This window comes from Mobula birostris, chromosome 12, assembly GCF_030028105.1.
Source record: "Mobula birostris isolate sMobBir1 chromosome 12, sMobBir1.hap1, whole genome shotgun sequence".
In the NCBI taxonomy this organism is placed as follows: Eukaryota; Metazoa; Chordata; class Chondrichthyes; order Myliobatiformes; family Myliobatidae; genus Mobula; species Mobula birostris.
Window position 1 is genome coordinate 4,788,809 of NC_092381.1, and position 18,768 is coordinate 4,807,576.

General features: G+C 47.0%; 1 protein-coding gene across 1 annotated transcript in view; it reads left to right on the top strand.

Annotated features, from left to right (window-relative positions):
* Nucleotides 1-18,768, top strand: part of LOC140206426 (uncharacterized) — a 620,054-nt gene that overhangs the window by 358,539 nt on the left and 242,747 nt on the right. Inside the window, exon 15 of the mRNA XM_072274794.1 lies at nt 14,298-14,342. Coding sequence (XP_072130895.1) covers nt 14,298-14,342 — 45 coding nt within the window. The remainder of the gene's footprint in view (nt 1-14,297; nt 14,343-18,768) is intronic.

The window sequence follows — 18,768 nt, forward strand, 5'->3', positions numbered from 1 at the left end:
TGAATGCAGCAGGCCAGGCAGCATCTCTAGGAAGAGGTACAGTCGACGTTTCGGGCCGAGACCCTTCATCAGGACTAACTGAAGGAAGAGCTAGTAAGAGATTTGAAAGTGGGAGGGAGGGGGGGAGATCCAAAATGATAGGAGAAGACAGGAGGGGGAGGGATGGAGCCAAGAGCTGGACAGGTGATTGGCAAAAGGGATATGAGAGGATCATGGGACAGGAGGCCCAGGGAGAAAGAAAGGGGGAGGGGGGAAAAACACAGAGGATGGGCAAGGGGTATATTCAGAGGGACAGAGGGAGAAAGAGGAGAGTGAGAGGAAGAATGTGTACATAAAAATAAGTAACAGATGGGGTACGAGGGGAAGGTGGGGCATTAGCGGAAGTTAGAGAAGTCGATGTTCATGCCATCAGGTTGGAGGCTACCCAGACGGAATATAAGGTGTTGTTCCTCCAACCAGAGTGTGGCTTCATCTTTACAGTAGAGGAGGCCGTGGATAGACATATCAGAGTGGGAATGGGATGTGGAATTAAAATGTGTGGCCACTGGGAGATCCTGCTTTCTCTGGCGGACAGAGCGTAGATGTTCAGCAAAACGATCTCCCAGTCTGCGTCGGGTCTCGCCAATATATAGAAGGCCACATCGGGAGCACCAGACGCAGTATATCACCCCAGCTGACTCACAGGTGAAGTGTTGCCTCATCTGGAAGGACTGTTTGGGGCCCTGAATGGTGGTAAGGGAGGAAGTGTAAGGGCATGTGTAGCACTTGTTCCGCTTCCAAGGATAAATTCCAGGAAGGAGATCGGTGGGGAGGGATGGGGGGGACGAATTGACAAGGGAGTCGCGTAGGGAGCGATCCCTGCGGAAAGCAGAGCAGCGGGGAGGGAAAGATGTGCTTAGTACAGAAACATAGAAAATAGGTGCAGGAGTAGGCCATTCGGCCCTTCGAGCCTGCACCGCCATTTATTATGATCATGGCTGATCATCCAACTCAGAACCCCGCCCCAGCCTTCCCTCCATACCCTCTGATCCCCGTAGCCACAAGGGCCATATCTAACTCCCTCTTAAATATAGCCAATGAACTGGCCTCAACTGTTTCCTGTGGCAGAGAATTCCACAGATTCACCACTCTCCGTGTGAAGAAGTTTTTCCTAATCTCGGTCCTAAAAGGCTTCCCCTCTATCCTCAAACTGTGACCCCTCGTTCTGGACTTCCCCAACATCGGGAACAATCTTCCTGCATCTAGCCTGTCCAATCCCTTTAGGATCTTATACGTTTCAATCAGATCCCCCCTCAATCTTCTAAATTCCAACGAGTACAAGCCCAGTTCATCCAGTCTTTCTTCATATGAAAGTTCTGCCATCCCAGGAATCAATCTGGTGAACCTTCTATGTACTCCCTCTATGGCAAGGATGTCTTTCCTCAGATTAGGGGACCAAAACTGCACACAATACTCCAGGTGTGGTCTCACCAAGGCGTTGTACAACTGCAGTAGTACCTCCCCGCTCCTGTACTCGAATCCTCTCGCTATAAATGCCAGCATACCATTCGCCTTTTTCACCGCCTGCTGTACCTGCATGCCCACTTTCAATGACTGGTGTATAATGACACCCAGGTCTCGTTGCACCTCCCCTTTTCCTAATCGGCCACCATTCAGATAATAATCTGTTTTCCATTTTTGCCACCAAAGTGGATAACTTCACATTTATCCACATTAAATTGCATCTGCCATGAATTTGCCCACTCACCCAACCTATCCAAGTCACCCTGCATCCTCTTAGCATCCTCCTCACAGCTAACACTGCCACCCAGCTTCGTGTCATCCGCAAACTTGGAGATGCTGCATTTAATTCCCTCATCCAAGTCATTAATATATATTGTAAACAACTGGGGTCCCAGCACTGAGCCTTGCGGTACCCCACTAGTCACCGCCTGCCATTCTGAAAAGGTTCCGTTTATTCCCACTCTTTGCTTCCTGTCTGCTAACCAACTCTCCACCCACACCAATACCTTACCCCAATACCGTGTGCTTTAAGTTTGCACACTAATCTCCTGTGTGGGACCTTGTCAAAAGCCTTCTGAAAATCCAAATATACCACATCCACTGGTTCTCCCCTATCCACTCTACTAGTTACGTCCTCAAAAAATTCTATGAGATTCGTCAGACATGATTTTCCTTTCACAAATCCTCCATCAGTTCCTCCATCTCACCGGACCCTCTGTCCCCTACTATTTCTGGAAGATTATTTATGTCCTCCTTAGTGAAGACAGAACCAAAGTAATTATTCAATTGGTCTGCCATGTCCTTGCTCCCCATAATCAATTCACCTGTTTCTGTCTGCAGGGGACCTACATTTGTCTTTACCAGTCTTTTCCTTTTTACATATCTATAAAAGCTTTTACGGTCCGTTTTTATGTTTCCTGCTAGTTTTCTCTCATAATCTTTTTTCCCCTTCCTAATTAAGCCCTTTGTCCTCCTCTGCTGAACTCTGAATTTCTCCCAGTCCTCAGGTGAGCCAGGTTAGTAGTGGGATCCCATTGGAGGTGGTGGTGGTGGAAGTTATGGAGAATAATATGTTGGAAGGCCGAGACCCGACGCAAGAGTCGTCAGGCTTTCAGCACCAACATAGCCTTCCCACGACTTACTAACCCTTTGAACTGTGGGAGGAAACCAGGGCACCCTGAGGAAACCCACACGGTCACAGGGAGAACATGCAAAATCCTTACAGACAGTGGTGGGGGGGGGGGGACTGAACCTCGATCGATGATCGCTGGTACTGTAACTGCATTACGCTAACTGCTATGGTGCTCAGTGCATCGAGGTAGTACAAGGTAAAACAATAACAGAACGTAGAATAAAGTGTAACCGTTACAGAGAAAGTGCAAGACCACAACGAGGTAGACTGTGGGGTCAAAGGCTCATTTTATTGTACCAGTGAACCATTCAATAGGTTCTTAATCAGAAAAAAGCTGTCACAGAGCCTGGAGTTAGGTGCTTTTAAACATTTGTATTTATTATGAGCCTGGTACCGGGCCTTCCAGTTCAGTGAGCCCATGCTGCCCAGTTACAGCTATGTGACAATTGACCTCATAACCCAGACGTCTTTGGATTGTGGGAGGAAACCGGAGTACCCGGTCGAAATTGACGCAGTCGTGGGGAGAACATGCAGACTCCTTTCAGACAGTGGCAGGGTTGAACCTGGGTCGCTGGCTCTGTCATGGCATCACGCTAACCACTCCATCCCAAGCCTGCTTCTCACTGGGAGGGTGAGGGGAAGGAAGAACGATTTCTGTGTTCATTATCCTCACAGAGAGCGGTGTCAGAGAGTCACTCAACTTGCAGACAGGCCCTCCAGCCCACTATGTTTGTACTGACCATTCAGGACCCACCTGCACTAATCCCGTTTACCAGAACTTACCCCATTAACTTCTCCGCACTGAATTCTGGATTTTAAAAATCTCATACACGCCAATTTTCTGAACCATTAAATCCTATCCCAAAAAAGGCTGGTATGATCAGTGTTGAAGTTGGGTGTTAAAAGTGCTTTCGTTCGCATTGTCTTTCATGTGGTTTGCCTGGACTTGCTCTGTGTCGGGTAAGTAGTTTGCAGTGTTGTTATTACCTCTTAAAGAAGGAAAATGTACTCTCACTCTCGAAGTTTCTCAATACTGACACTGAGCTATGCTTCATTTCATATCTTCATTCGGCCCATCGAGCCTTTGCCAACTAAGAAATTTCCCCATTAACCCTTTCTGTAACCTGTTCTCCCCATCTGTGCCACCCACACACACACACAGAGGAACGTTTGATGGCTCTGGAGCTATATTCACTTGGAGTTGAGAAGAATAAGACGGAATCTCATTGAAGACTATTGAATGTTGAAAGGGCTAGAGTGCATGTGGAGAGGATGTTTTCTTTTATGGGGGAGTCGACGACCAGAGGGCACAGCCTCAGAATACAAGGACGCCTATTTAGAATAGAGATGAGAAGGAATTTCATTAGCCAGATTATAGTGAATCCGTGGAATTCATTGCCACAGATGCCTGTGGATGCCAAGTCATTGGGTGTACTTAGAGCGAAGATGAATAGTTTCTTAATTAGTCAGGGTGTCAAATGACACAGGGAGAAGGCAGGAGAATTGGGTTGAGAGGGATAATAAATCAGCCGATTGAATGACAGAGCAGACTCGATGGGCTGAATGGCCTAATTATGAGCCTACATTTTGTGGGTGTAACTCCTCCCAGATTCCACCTCGCAAGCACACACTGGGGAAAATTCACAGCAGCCAATTAACCCACTGACACACTCATCTTTGGGATGTGGGAGAGGAAATGGAGCAGCCCGGGGGAAACCCATGTGTTCATGGGGAGAAGGTGCATACTCCACACAGACAGAACCGGAGGTCAGGATCAAACTGGGGCCTCTGGAAAAATGAGGCAGCAGCTCTATCCGCTGTGGTGATCTTACTTACATTTTCAGATGTGCTGGTCAGTAAGCTCCACCTTCTTGTTCTTGTGATTACTGCTATACATTGAGACAATATTACAGAAACAGGCATTGAGCAATTTACACCCTTTGGCCCATTCAGTCTATACTTGCCTCCTGTTGGTTGGTCTGCTCCACCACGACTCCTCCTCATCTCCCTCCAGCACCAAGTCATTTTGCTCCCACCCACAGAGAATCTTTGGGGCATAGAGCACTGCAGCATAGAAAAACATCCTTCGGCCCAAGTAGTCTACCCCAAGCTATTAATCTGCCTCGCCCATCGACTTGCACCTGCAACACAGTCCTCCATACCTCTCCAATCCATGTACCTATCCAAACTTCTCTTACACTTTAAATGGAACCCACATCCAACACTTTACTGGCAGCTTATTCCACACTTTCACTACCCTCTGAGTGAAGAAGTTTCCCCTCATATTCCCCTTCAATATTTCACCTTTCACTCCTAACCCATGACCTCTAGATCTAGTCTCATCCAACCTCAGTGGAAAAAGTCTGCTTGTCTATCTACACCACTCATAATTTTGTATACCTCTATCATATCTTCCCTCATTCTCCGACACTCCAGGGAATGAAGACCGAACATGTTCAACCTTTCCCGGTAACTCAGATCCCCAAACCCTGGCAACATCCTTGTGAATTTTCTGTGTACTCTTTCAATCTTACTGATAGATGACCAGAATTGCACGCAGTTCTACAGACAGGGTTCTGAAGGAGGTGGCTGAAGAGATTGCAGAGGCAGCTGGTAATGATCTTTCTAGAGTCACTAGATTCTGAAATATTTCCCCAGGACAGCAAAATTTCAAATGGAGGGGAGAGGCAGAAATAAGGAAATTATATGCCAGCCAGTTAGCCTGCTTTCGGCTGTAGGAAACATTTTGAAGTCCATTATTAAGAATGAGGTTCTGTGGCACTTGGAGGCTCTTGGCAAAATAGTCCAAAGTCAGCATGGTTTCCTTAAGGGGAAATTTATCTTGTTAAGCAGCTTCATGTGTGGCGCCTTATCAAATGCCTTCTGAAAATCCAAGTAAATGACATCCACTGCCTCTTCTTTGCCCACCCTGCTCGTTACTTCCTGGAAGAACTCGATTGGATTTGTCTGGCAAGATTTCCCTTTACAGAAACCATGCTGACTTTGACTTATTTTATCATTAGTCTTGAAGTGTCCCAAAACCTCATCCTTAATAATAGACTCCAACACTTTCCCAACCACTGACGTTAGGCTAACTGGCCTATAATTTCCTTTATTCTGCCTTCTTCCCTTCTTAAAGAGTGGAGTGACATTTGCAATCTTCCAGTCCTCTGGCACCATGCCAGAATCAAGTGATTCTTGAAAGATCAAGACAAATGCATCGATGATATCTTCAACAACCTCTCTCAGCTCTCTGGGATGTAGTCCACCTGGCTCAGGTGACTTATCCACATTAAGACCTGTGAGTTTGCCTGGCACTTTTTCCTTTGTAATTGCAATGGCACTCACTCCTGCTCCCTGACACTCATGGACCTCTGGCACACTGCTAGTGTCTTCCACAGTGAAGACAGATGCAAAGTACCCATTAAGTTCACCTATCATTACTACCTCACCAGTATCATTTTCCAGTGGTCCAATAACTACTCTCACCTTTTACTTTTATGTAACTGAAAAAACTTTTGGTCTCCTGCTTTATATTATTGGCTAGTCTGCTCTCATATTTCATCTTTTCCCTTCTTATAGCTTTCTGAGTTGCCTTTTGTTGGATTTTAGAAGTTTCCCAATCATCCAACTTCCCACTCCCTTTTGCTACCTTATATGCAGTCCTTAACTTCCTTTGTCAGCCCAGTTGCCTCCCCCCATCATGGAACATAGAAACCTACTGCACATTTCAGACCCTTCGGCCTGCAGTGTTGTGCTGACCATATAATCTACTCGAGAAACTGCCTAGAATTTCCCTACTAGCATAGCCCTCTATTTTTCTAAGCTCCATGTACCTAAGAGTCTTTTAAAAGATCCTGTTGTAGCCACCTCTCCCATCTTCGTTAGCAGTGCCTTCCACACACCCACCACTCTCTGTGTGAAAAACTTACCCCTGACATCTCTTCTGTATCTACTTCCAAGCACCCTAAGACTATACCCCTCGTGTTAGCCATTTCAGCCCTGGGAAAAAGCCTCTGACTATCCACGCGATCAATGCTTCTCATTATCTTGTACACCTCTATCAGGTCACCTCGCATCCTCTGCCGCTCCAAAGAGAAAAGGTCGAGTTCACTCAACCTATTCTCATAAGGCATGCTCCCCAATCCAGGCAACATCCTTGTAAATCTCCTCTGCACTCTCTATAGTATCCACATCCTTCCTGTAGTGAGGTGACCAGAACTGGGCGCAGTACTCCAAGGTAGGGTCTGACCAGGGTTCTGTACAGCTGTAACATTACCTCACGGCTCTTGAACTCAATCCCACGGTTGATGAAGGCCAACACATCATACACCTTCTTAACAACACTGTCAACCTGTGCAACAGCTTTGATTGTCCAATGGATACAGACCCCAAGATCTCTCAGACCCTCCACACTGCCAAGAGTCTTACCCTTAATACTATACTCTGTCTTCATATTTGACCTACCAAAATGAAGCACTTCACTCTCAGCTGGGTTGAACTCCATCTGCCAATTCTCAGCCCAGTTTTGCATCCTATCAATGTCCCGCTGTAACCTCTGACAGCCCTCCACACTATCCACAACACCCCCTACCTTTGTGTTATCAGCAAACTTATTAACCCACCTTTCTACTTCTTCATCCAGAACATTTATAAAATTTGAGAACTTTTTCCTCTTTGGGACATATCTATCCTGTGCTTTGTGAACTATTCCCAAAAATTTCCACCATCACCCCTGCCAGTATCCTCCTCCAATCCACCTGGGAAGCTCCTCTCTCATGCTTCTGTAATTCCCTTTATTCCATTGCAGTACTGATATATGTGAGTTATGCTTCTCCCTCTCAAATTGCAGTATGAATTCAATCACAGTATGATCACTGAAAATAGAGGAGTATTGTAAACAGAGAGCAAAATGGTGGGGTCGTGTTCATGGGTTCATGGACCATTGTTTCTGAAACCTTGAGTGGGTGTCTTCAGGCACCGTACCTCCTCCCTGATAGTAGTCATGTGCAGAAGGCATGTCCTGGGTGGTGAGGGTCCTTAATGATATCTGCTGGAGGCATCGCCTTTGAAAGTGGCCTCAACGGTGGGGAGGCTGGTGCCTGTGATCGAGCTGGCTGTGTTAGCCATTTTCTGCAGCTTTTTCCGATCCTGTGCAGTGGCCCCTCCATACCAGACGGTGATGCAACTAGTTAGAATGGTCTCCACGGTACATTTGTAGAAATTTGCGAGTGTCTTTGGTGACATAACCAAATCTCCTCAAACTCCTTATGAAATATAGCTCACATTGTTGCTGAAGCAGGGAGCGTTTGTAACACACACAAAGTGCTGGAGGAACTCAGCGGACAGCAGCATCTGTGGAAAAAAGTACAGTCGACGTTTCGGGCAGACACCTTCAGCAGGACTGGAGAAAACGAGCTGAGGAGTAGATTTAAAAGGTGGGGGCAGGAGAGAGAGAAGCACAAGGTGATTGGTGAAACCGGGAGGGGGAGGATGAAGTAAACAGCTGGGAAGTTCATTGGTGAAAGGGAAATAGGGCTGGAGAAGGGAGAGTCTGATAGGAGAGGACAGAAGGCCATGGAAGCAGGAGAAGGGGGAGGAGCACCAGAGGGAGGCAGTGGGTAGGTAAGGAGATAATTGAGAGAATGGCGAAGGGCTGGGTAGGGTGGGGGAGTTGCCATTACCGGCAGTTTGGAAATCGATGTTTATGCCATCAGGTTGGAGGCTACCCAGAAAGAATACAAGGTGTTATTCCTCCAACATGAGTGAAGCCTCATCACATCAGTAGAAGACCATGGATTGACATGGAATGGGAATGGGAAGTGAAATTTAAGTGCGTGGACACCGGGAGATCTCGCTTCTTCTGGCGGACGGAGTGTAGGTGCTTGATGAAACAGTCTCCCAATCTGGCCTCACTGATATACAGGAGGCCACACTGGGAGCACTGGATATTGGTGAGACCCAATGTAGATTGTGAGACCACCTCACCAAGCATCTACACTCCGTCTGCCAGTAACAGTGCAATTTCCCAGTGATTATCCATTTTAGTTCCACTTCCCACTCCCATTTTGAAATGTCAGAACATGGCCTCCCCTACTGTTGTGACGTGGCCACCGTCAGGGTAGGGGAACAACACCTTGTATTCCGTCTAGGTAGCCTCCAATCTGATGGCATGAACATCGATTTCTCAAACTTCCAGTAATGCGCTCTCCCTTTCACTGTTCTCTCACCTTATCCCCTAACCTGCCCAGCACCTCCCTCTGATGCTCCTCCCCCTTTTCTTCCTTCCATGGGCTTCTGGCCTCTCCTATCAAACTCTCCCTTCTCCAGCCTTGTATCCCTTTCACCAATGAACTTCCCAGCTGCTTACTTCATCCTCCCCCTCCCGGTTTCACCTATCACCCTGTGTTTCTTCTCCCCCGCCCCCACCTTTTATATCTACTCCTCAGCTCGTTTTCTCCAGTCCTGCTGAAAGGTCTCGGCCCGAAATGTTGACTGTACTTTTTTCCATAGGTGCCACCTGGGCTGCTAAGTTCCTCCAACATTTTGAGTATGCTGCTTGGACTTCCAGCATCTGCAGATTTTCTCTTGATTGTGGAAGCATTTGTAATAGTTAGCTATCAAGCCATGATCGGACAAAGTCAGCATGGATTTGTGAAAGGAAAATCATGTCTGACGAATCTCATTGAATTTTTTGAGGATGTAACTAGTAGAGTGGATAGGGGAGAACCAGTGGATGTGGTATATTTGGATTTTCAAAAGGCTTTTGACAAGGTCCCACACAGGAGATTAGTGTGCAAACTTAAAGCAAGGTCCCACACAGGAGATTAGTGTGCAAACTTATTGGGGGTAAGGTATTGGTGTGGGTGGAGAGTTGGTTAGCAGACAGGAAGCAAAGAGTGGGAATAAACGGGACCTTTTCAGAATGGCAGGCGGTGACTAGTGGGGTACCGCAAGGCTCAATGCTGGGACCCCAGTTGTTTACAATATATATTAATGACTTGGATGAGGGAAATAAATGCAGCATCTCCAAGTTTGCGGATAACACGAAGCTGGGCGGCAGTGTTAGCTGTGAGGAGGATGCTAAGAGGATGCAGGGTGACTTGGATAGGTTGGGTGAGTGGGCAAATTCATGGCAGATGCAATTTAATGTGGATAAATGTGAAGTTATCCACTTTGGTGGCAAAAATAGGAAAACAGATTATTATCTGAATGGTGGCCGACTAGGAAAAGGGGAGGTGCAACGAGGCCTGGGTGTCATTATACACCAGTCATTGAAAGTGGGCATGCAGGTACAGCAGGCGGTGAAAAAGGCGAATGGTATGCTGGCATTTATAGCGAGAGGATTCGAGTACAGGAGCAGGGAGGTACTACTGCAGTTGTACAATGCCTTGGTGAGACCACACCTGGAGTATTGTGTGCAGTTTTGGTCCCCTAATCTGAAGAAGGACATCCTTGCCATAGAGCGAGTACAAAGAAGGTTCACCAGATTGATTCCTGGGATGGCAGGACTTTCATATGAAGAAAGACTGGATGAACTGGGCTTGTACTCGGAATTTAGAAGATTGAGGGGGGATCTGATTGAAACGTATAAGATCCTAAAGGGATTGGACAGGCTAGATGCAGGAAGATTGTTCCCGATGTTGGGGAAGTCCAGAACGAGGGGGCCACAGTTTGAGGATAGAGGGGAAGCCTTTTAGGACCGAGATTAGGAAAAACTTCTTCACACAGAGAGTGGTGAATCTGTGGAATTCTCTGCCACAGGAAACAGTTGAGGCCAGTTCATTGGCTATATTTAAGAGGGAGTTAGATATGGCCCTTGTGGCTACGGGGGTCAGGGGGTATGGAGGGAAGGCTGGGGCGGGGTTCTGAGTTGGATGATCAGCCATGATCATAATAAATGGCGGTGCAGGCTCGAAGGGCCGAATGGCCTACTCCTGCACCTATTTTCTATGTTTCTATGTTAACCACAGTGACGACTTTCAGACGTGTGCTGGTGAAGATCATGTGTCTATGTGACAAAGGGACAGTATACTGGCACAGCTTGTAAAACCATTAGACCATAAGCCATATAGTAAGACCAAATTAGGCCATTTAGCCCATCGATTCTGCTCCACTGTTCTATGATGGGTGATACATTATTCCTCTCAATCCCATTCTCCTGCCTGCTCCCCATAACCTTTGACATCTAATTAATCAAGAACCTATCAACCTGTTTTAGATCTACTCAATGACTTGGCCTCCAGAGCTGTTTGTGGCAATGAATTCCACAGATTCACCACCCTCTGGCTAAAGAAATTTCCCTTCATCTTTGTTTCAAAGGGACATCACTCTATCCTCAGTCTGCACCCTCTGGTCATTGACTTCTCCACGTAGGAAACTTCCTCTCCACCTCCACCCTATCGAGGCCTTTCAATATACGAAAGGTTTCAATTGAGGTTGCACCTCATTCTTCTGAACTCCAGCAGGTACAGGCTAAGAGCTATCAAACACTCCTCATAATTCAACCCTTCCATTCTCTGAATTATTCTCATGAGTGTCCTCTGGACCCTCTCCAATGCCAGCATGTATTTTCTCTCTTGGATAAGGGGCCCAGAACTGCTCACTATAATCCAATTGCAGCGCCTCCTGGTTTTTGAGGTTCGATACTGCCCTCGGGTGCTGTTTGTGTGGAGTTTGCATGTTCTCCTTGCGATTTAATGAATCTCCTTTGGGTCAGTGGGTTAATTGGCCCATGTAAATTATCTCCAGTGTGTGGGTGAGGGGTGAGTTCGGGGAGGGGGAGTTGATGGGAATGAAATGGGATCAGTGTTAGAGTGATGTCAATGGTCAGAACAGACTCAGAGTTTTGATGCTGTTTGGCTCCATAATATAGATTGGCGGAGAAGTGGCAGATAGAATTTATTCCAGGCACGTGTGAGGTGCTGGCCTTTGTGAGTTCCAACATAAAGGACGAGTACATAGTTAGAACAGGTCGGATTCTGGAGTTCATTTCCAGTGTCCTCTGTAAGAAAGTTTGTACACTCTTCCCAAATGCACGAGGATTTGTTGTGGGTGTTCCAGCTTCCTCTCAAATTCCGAAGATGTGCCAGTTAATAGGTCCTGGGTGGCATGGCTCAGTGGACTGGAAAGGCTTATTCCAAACAAATAAAAATTTAACAGCATTGATGAATGAAGCGATCTGGGGGTTCCACTCAAAGTCGTGTAGCAGTTATTACAGCACAGGGCATTAGAGTTTAGGATTTAATTCTATCATCGTCTGTAAGCAGTCTGTACACCCTCCCCACGGAATGTGTGGGCTTTCTCCAGGTGCCTCGGTTTCCTCCCACAGTCCAAAGACGTACCGGTTAGTAGGTTAATTGGTCAGTGTAAATTGTCCTGTGATTAGGTGAGGGTTAAATTGGGTGTTGCACAAAGAGCCTTAAAGGCCTGTTCTGTGCCGTTTCTCAAGCAACTGATAACAACATGGCTCCCTAAGTGTGGCCTATGTGGATAGGCCAGTGAAGCAGCGTATAGTATGTTTGCCATCATAAGTCGAGGCATTAAATACGAGAGCCATGAAGTTGCAGCTCTATAAAACTCTGGTCCGGACTCACTGGGAGTATTGCGTTCACTCCAGGAAGGATGTGAGGCTTTGGAGAGAGTGCAGAGGAGATTCACCAGGATGCTGCCTGGTTTGGAGAACTTGCTCTGAGGAGAGAAAACTGGGCTTGATTTTTCCAGAAAAGTGGAGGCTGAGGGGAGATTTGATAGAAGTTTATAAAATGATTTTATTTGATTGTATTTTGTTTTATTTAGAGATGCAGGACAGAACAGGCCCAACAAGCCACACCACCCAGCCTAATCACAGATCAATTTAAAATAACCAATTAACCTGTACACCTTTGGACTCTGGGTGGAAATTGGAGCACCAAACTCCTTAGAGACAGAGCTGAAATCTCTGGAACACCTCGAGCTGCAATAGAGTCATGCTAACCACTCCATTTCCGTGGAGCTCTGGAAGTTTTAATAGGAGTTTATAAAATTAAGGGAGGTATAGAGAGAGTAGACAGCCAGCATCTTTTTCCCAGGACTGAAATTTCAAGTGTTAGATGGCATGAAGGAGAGTGGGGGGAAAGTACAAAGGAGATGGGCAGGGCAAAGTCTTTGATGAGCAAGACAGAGAGTGGTGGGTTTGTGGAACGTACTTCTAGGGATGGTACTCGAGTCAGACGGCATAGGAGCATTTAACAGATTCTTCAATAAGCACGTGGATACGCAGAGAAGGGAGGGATATGGTTGATATGCAGTAAGCAGGGATTGGATTAGCATGTGGGGGCATGCTAGCATATCAGTTCACTCCGCCAGCGACCAGGATTCAATTCCTGCTGCAGTCTGTAAGGTGTTTCCCCGTGATCGCACAGTGTTTCCTCTGGGTGCTCTGGTTTCCTCCCACATTCCTAAGGTGTACGGATTAGGGTTAGAAAATTGTGGGCATACTATGTTGATACCGGAAGCATACTGACATTTGTGGACTGCCCGCAGCACATCCTCCGACTGTGTTGGTTGTTGACACAGCAACGCTCTTCCTGTATGTTCTGATGTTTTAACGTACATGTGACAAAGCTAAATTCTCATCTTTAGGACGTATTCAAGATTCGAGATTGTTTAATGTCATCTGCAATACACAAGTGCAAAGGAGAATGAAATAATTGTTACTGAAGATGCAATGCAGCACAAAAACACACTAAGATAAAAAACACAATAATGAAAACAGCACAATAAATATAAATACATAGGATGTCTTATTACATGGATTAATTATATATTACTAAAGTTGTGGGCCGAAGAGCCTGCCCTGTGCCCGACTGTCCTATGAGCAGCTCCTGTCCTGTCATTATGATGACAGGGTCAATGCAAGCAGGCTTTGTCCACTGATGTTGAGTGAGTCTAGAACTAGAGGTCATGGGTTAAGGGTGAAAGGTGAAATATTGAAGGGGAACTTCTTCACTCAGAGGGTGTCGAGAGTGCGGAACGAACTGCCAACAGAAGTGGTGGATGGGCGTTTTATTTCAACATTAAAGAGAAATTTGGATAAAGACATGGATGGGAGAGTTATGGTCCAGGTGCGGGTCAATGGGACTAGGCAGAATAATAGCTCAGCAGGGACTAGATGGGCTGAAGGGCTAGAGGGATGATGAGAGGCATTGATCGTGTGGATAGTCAGAGGCTTTTTCCCAGAGCTGAAATGACTAACACGAGAGGGCACAGTTTTAAGGTGCTTGGAAGTAGGTACAGAGGAGATGTCAGGGGTAAGTTTTTTACGCAGATGGTGAGTGCGTGGAATGGGCTGCCGGCGACGGTGGTGGAGGTGGATACGATGGGATCTTTTAAGAGACTCCTGGACAGGTACATGGAGCTCACAAAAATAGAGGGCTATGGGTAACACTAGATAATTTCTAAAGTAAGGACATGTTCGGCACAGCTTTTAGGGTCAAAGGGCTTGTATTGTGCTGTAGGTTTTCTACGTGTCTATGATTCTGCACTGTGGTGCTCTGTGACTATATTTTATGTATAGGTATGGTCACAGGGTAAGAGCTTGTTACAATTCACTGAGAACCACACAATATGCAGAGAGCTGAGAAATGAAATGTCTAATCTGAAATTCCTCTTGTATTTCCAGGGCATAGTTGGAGGAGTTGGTCAGCCAGGATTTCCTGGTCTTCGGGTATGTAAAAGTCAGATACACAACTTCAAGTCAAATTTGATCTAAAGTTAATTATTAGAGTAATGTGACACCAGCATTTATCCCTCATGCTGAGCTGACCCCTGAGAAGGTGGGTATGAGCTACCTTGAGAACCACTGCAGTCTGTCAGGGCAATGTGCCGGTGGGGAGGGAGACCCAGTGCCTGTGAAGGAACACCGATAGGTCTTCCTGTCAGGGTATTGTGTGACTGGGAAGGGAACCTGCGGGTAGTGTATTCCCCTGCACCTGCTGCCCATGTCCTTCTGGCCGGGAGAGTGGGTGGGTTTGCATATAAGACCATTTGACCAGAAGATCATAAGTTCAAGTTAAATTATCATTCAACCATACACATGAATATAGCCAAATTAAACAGCATTCCTGCAAAGCCAAGGTGCAAAAGACATTACCAAAAGCGCACAGCACATATGGTTACAATAGCAGAAACTGTATTGCCCTGGCTCACATCTTTACTGTTATTCTGTAGGGATTTCATTTAGCAGTTTTGTAAGAGCAGTCTGTTCTGCTTTCAACCTGTTTGGGTTATTGTTGAAGATGAGGGATGATGTGGAATGTGAGCCATCCTATCAGTGGGAGGTTTTCTTGGTGAGGCACGATAAGGTTGGTCCAGGGCTTTTGTTTGTCGGGAGAAAACGCTGGGGAGATCCGGTCGTAGGATATGATCCGGTGGTTCGAGATGGATTGCGAGCGACATTCGGAAGATGGTGTGTGCTTCCACGCTGACCGAGGGTCCAGCGCGTGAGTGACAGAGAGTTCAAGATGAGCTCCAACTTGTGCATATTTGACTGTTTAATTAGAATAGGCCCTTTTCTTTTTGTTTTGTTTTTCTTTACTAACTCTTCAGTCAAGTTAAAATTCATAGATGTAATTCCTTTAATCGTATGCCGTGCACTGTCTGTTAATTTGTGGCACTGATTTGTAACAGGGTGGTGAATTACACAGCATGCACACAGACCGGGGTCTGGGGAGGGAGAGTAGACTCAATCTCACGGGTTTGGAGAGTGTCTTCTCTAGACTCACGCAGACAAGGAAACCAGAATGTTTCACATACAGTCATGCAAAATACTAATATAGACAAAGTACCTGAGGTGCATGGCCTGTAGAATGATGATGCATGGGACACAGGAGCAGAATTAGGCCATTCAGCCCATCGAGTCTACTCCATCAGTCCATCATGGCTGAATTATTATCCCTTTCAACCCCATTCTTCTGCCTTCTCTTTCAAGAACCTATCAACCTCTGCTTTAAATATACTCAATGACTTGGCCTCCACAGCCACCCATGGCAGATTCTCTATTCTCTGGCTAAAGAAGTTCCTCCTCATGTCTGTTCTCAGTGGATGTCCTTCTATTCTGAGACTGTGTTTTCTGGTCCCAGACTCACCCACTGTAGGAAACATCCTCTCCACGTCCACTCTATATAGAGACACCAGGGGCAGCTTCCTCACCCAAATGATGGTGCGTATTTGAGTCTGCTCTGCCAGTCCACCGTGGCTGATGTACTATCCCTCTCAACCCATTCTCCTGCCTTCTAATCAAGAACATATCAACCTTCGCATTAAATATACAGAATACCACAGCCATCTGTGGCAATGTGACGTGGTGGATTTTGGAGGGTCTGTCAGAGTAGCCCAGGTGAGTAACTGTGATGTGTTTTGTAAACGACTAACCCTGTAGCCACTTTGTGCCAGTGGTGGAGGGGTGAATGATCAGCCTAGTGGATGTAGCTTTGATCAAGGGACTATTTCAGGAGCTCTACCCATCCAGATACAAGTGGGGAGTGTTCCCCCTCACTCATAATGGACTATCTAACCTGCACCCACAACACCTCCCGCTTTATTAAGAAGATACAGCAGCGTCCACACTTTCTGAGGAGACTGAGGTGTGCAAGGGTCCCCACCCCCATTCGAACGACTTTCTACAGGAGCACCATGGAGACTATCCTGTCTGTCTGCATCATCGTGCGGTCCGGAAGCTGCAAGGCCTCGGACTGCAAGACCCTACAGAGGACAGTAAAGAACGCCGAGAGCTCATTGGGTCTCCCTCCCCCCATTTGTGATATTTACCAGGATCATTGCAGACAGAGAGCCTAAGGCATTGTTGAGGATTCCTAACACTCATCCCACAATCTCTTTGACTCACTGCTGTTGGGAAGGAGGTATAGGAGCATCAGGACTAGGACTGCCGGACTGGGTAACAGTCTGTGACCACCGAGGCTGTGAGATTAATGAGTACCCTGTCACCACCGAGGTCTCCTCACTAGGACAGTGAGCAGTTTCCTGTTTACCTGTGCTGCACTTTACAACATAGTGGGGCATCAGCTCCCACTATCTATTAAATGCTTCCAATGGTGTGCATCTCGAATAGCCTCTGACAGCCAAATTCATATCCTGGCCTTCCTGTGTGACTTAGCTACCAAGCCCAGCAGAAATCTAATCAAATCAAGTTGAATTATCATTCAAACCATACCTAGATACGGCTGAACGAGACAGTGTTTCTCTGGGGCCAAGGTGCAAAACATACAAAATAGCAAGCAAACTTAAAAATAGTGAGTAACATTCAAAAAGCAGGTACAGTAGCATAATTCGAAATACCAAGCAAAGAAGCATATTCATCAAAAATAACATCTATATAGTCCTAGACCCTGAGCGACAATGTCTGGCGATCAGTGGTACGGTCTCTCGGCAGTGTACAGACACACGTACTCCAGCCTGTCATTCCACCGCTCAAACAGGAGAGGGCAGCACTGATGGGTGAGGCCAGGCCCCAGGCAAACTCCATCGCACTCTCACACTTCCGTGCCTTCACCTGGTCTACCACAGGGGGTAAGCCCGAGGCTTGAGACCCAGTTGTTCCAACAGAGTCCAACGATTGGAAGTAAAATGGCCGAGACAATCCCCCATGGTAACGCTGCAGCAAATCCGATGTTTCTGAGTAGTGGGCAGCAACCTGGTCTGCAGCCAGGTTCAGGTCTGGTCCTCCGAACCCAAACCAGTTCCTCCCACACACTGACCGGCTGCTCTGATATCCGGACCGGCTCCTCCGATATCCAACAGGCTCCTCCGATATCCGACAGGCTCCTTCGATATCCCGACCGGCTCCTCTGATATCCCGACCAGCTCCTCTGATATCCCGACCAGCTCCTCTGATATCCCGACCAGCTCCTCTGATATCCCGACAGGCTCCTCCTATATCCTGTCTAGCTCCTCTGATATCTCGACAGGCTCCTCCGATATCCCAACCAGCTCCTCCGATATCTGACAGGCTCCTCCGATATCCCGACCGGCTCCTCCGATATCCCGACCGGCTCCTCCGATATCCGACAGGCTCCTCTGATATCCCGACCGGTTCCTCCGATATCCCGACCGGCTCCTCCGATATCCCGACCGGCTCCTCCGATATCCAGTCTGGCTCCTCTGATATCCCGACCGGCTCCTCCGATATCCCGTCTAGCTCCTCTGATATCCCGACAGGCTCCTCCAATATCCCGACTGGCTCCTCTGATATCCAGTCTGGCTCCTCTGATATCCCGACAGGCTCCTCCGATATCCCGACCGGCTCCTCCGATATCCCGACAGGCTCCTCCAACATTATGGCTGGCTCCTTCAACATCCCGGCCAGCCCCCTCGACATCTCGGGCGTCTCCTTCACCAACATCACCAGGAACCATTTCTACTGACAGAAGAAAGAGCAAAGACAGGTTATCAGTCGCTTTAGGCAGGTGGGGCTTGTCTGCTGTGGTTGGCATCTCATCTCAGAGATTGAAAATTCCGATCTCAAACCTCCGCTGCCTTGTGGCTAAACCCACTCAAAGGGAAGGCTTCAGGAATAAACCCTGAAGAGAAGTCCTGATGCCACTTGCTTAGTATCTCCCTAGCAAGGTGAATTTCTAGCAAGTGTTCTTTTGTCCGAATCCCAGATAGTTTAGGATTAAATTGGTAAATTATTTTATTATTGTCACATGTACTGAGGTAGAGTGACAAGTTGTCTTGCATACTGTTTATACAGATCACGTAAAGGGTGCCGCAGTAGTGTAGTGGTTACCACGATGTTTTTACAGCTCAGGGCATTGGAGTTCAGAGTTCAGTTCCAGCACCTTCTGTAAGGAGCTTGTACGTTCTGTGCGAGTTTCCCCCAGGTGCTCTTGTTTCTTCCCACTGGCCAAAGGCGTACCAGTTAGGAGGTCAATGAGTCATTGTAAATTGTCCCGTGATTAGCATAGGATTTTATCACAGGTTGCTGGCAGCACAGCTTGAAAGGCCAGCAGGGCTTGTTCCGGGCTGTATCGCTAAATAATTACTGCTTTGCATTGAGGGAAAACAATAACAGAATGCAGAACAAAGTGTTACGTTACAGAGAAAAATGTTCCTGAAACACTGAATGTGTCTTC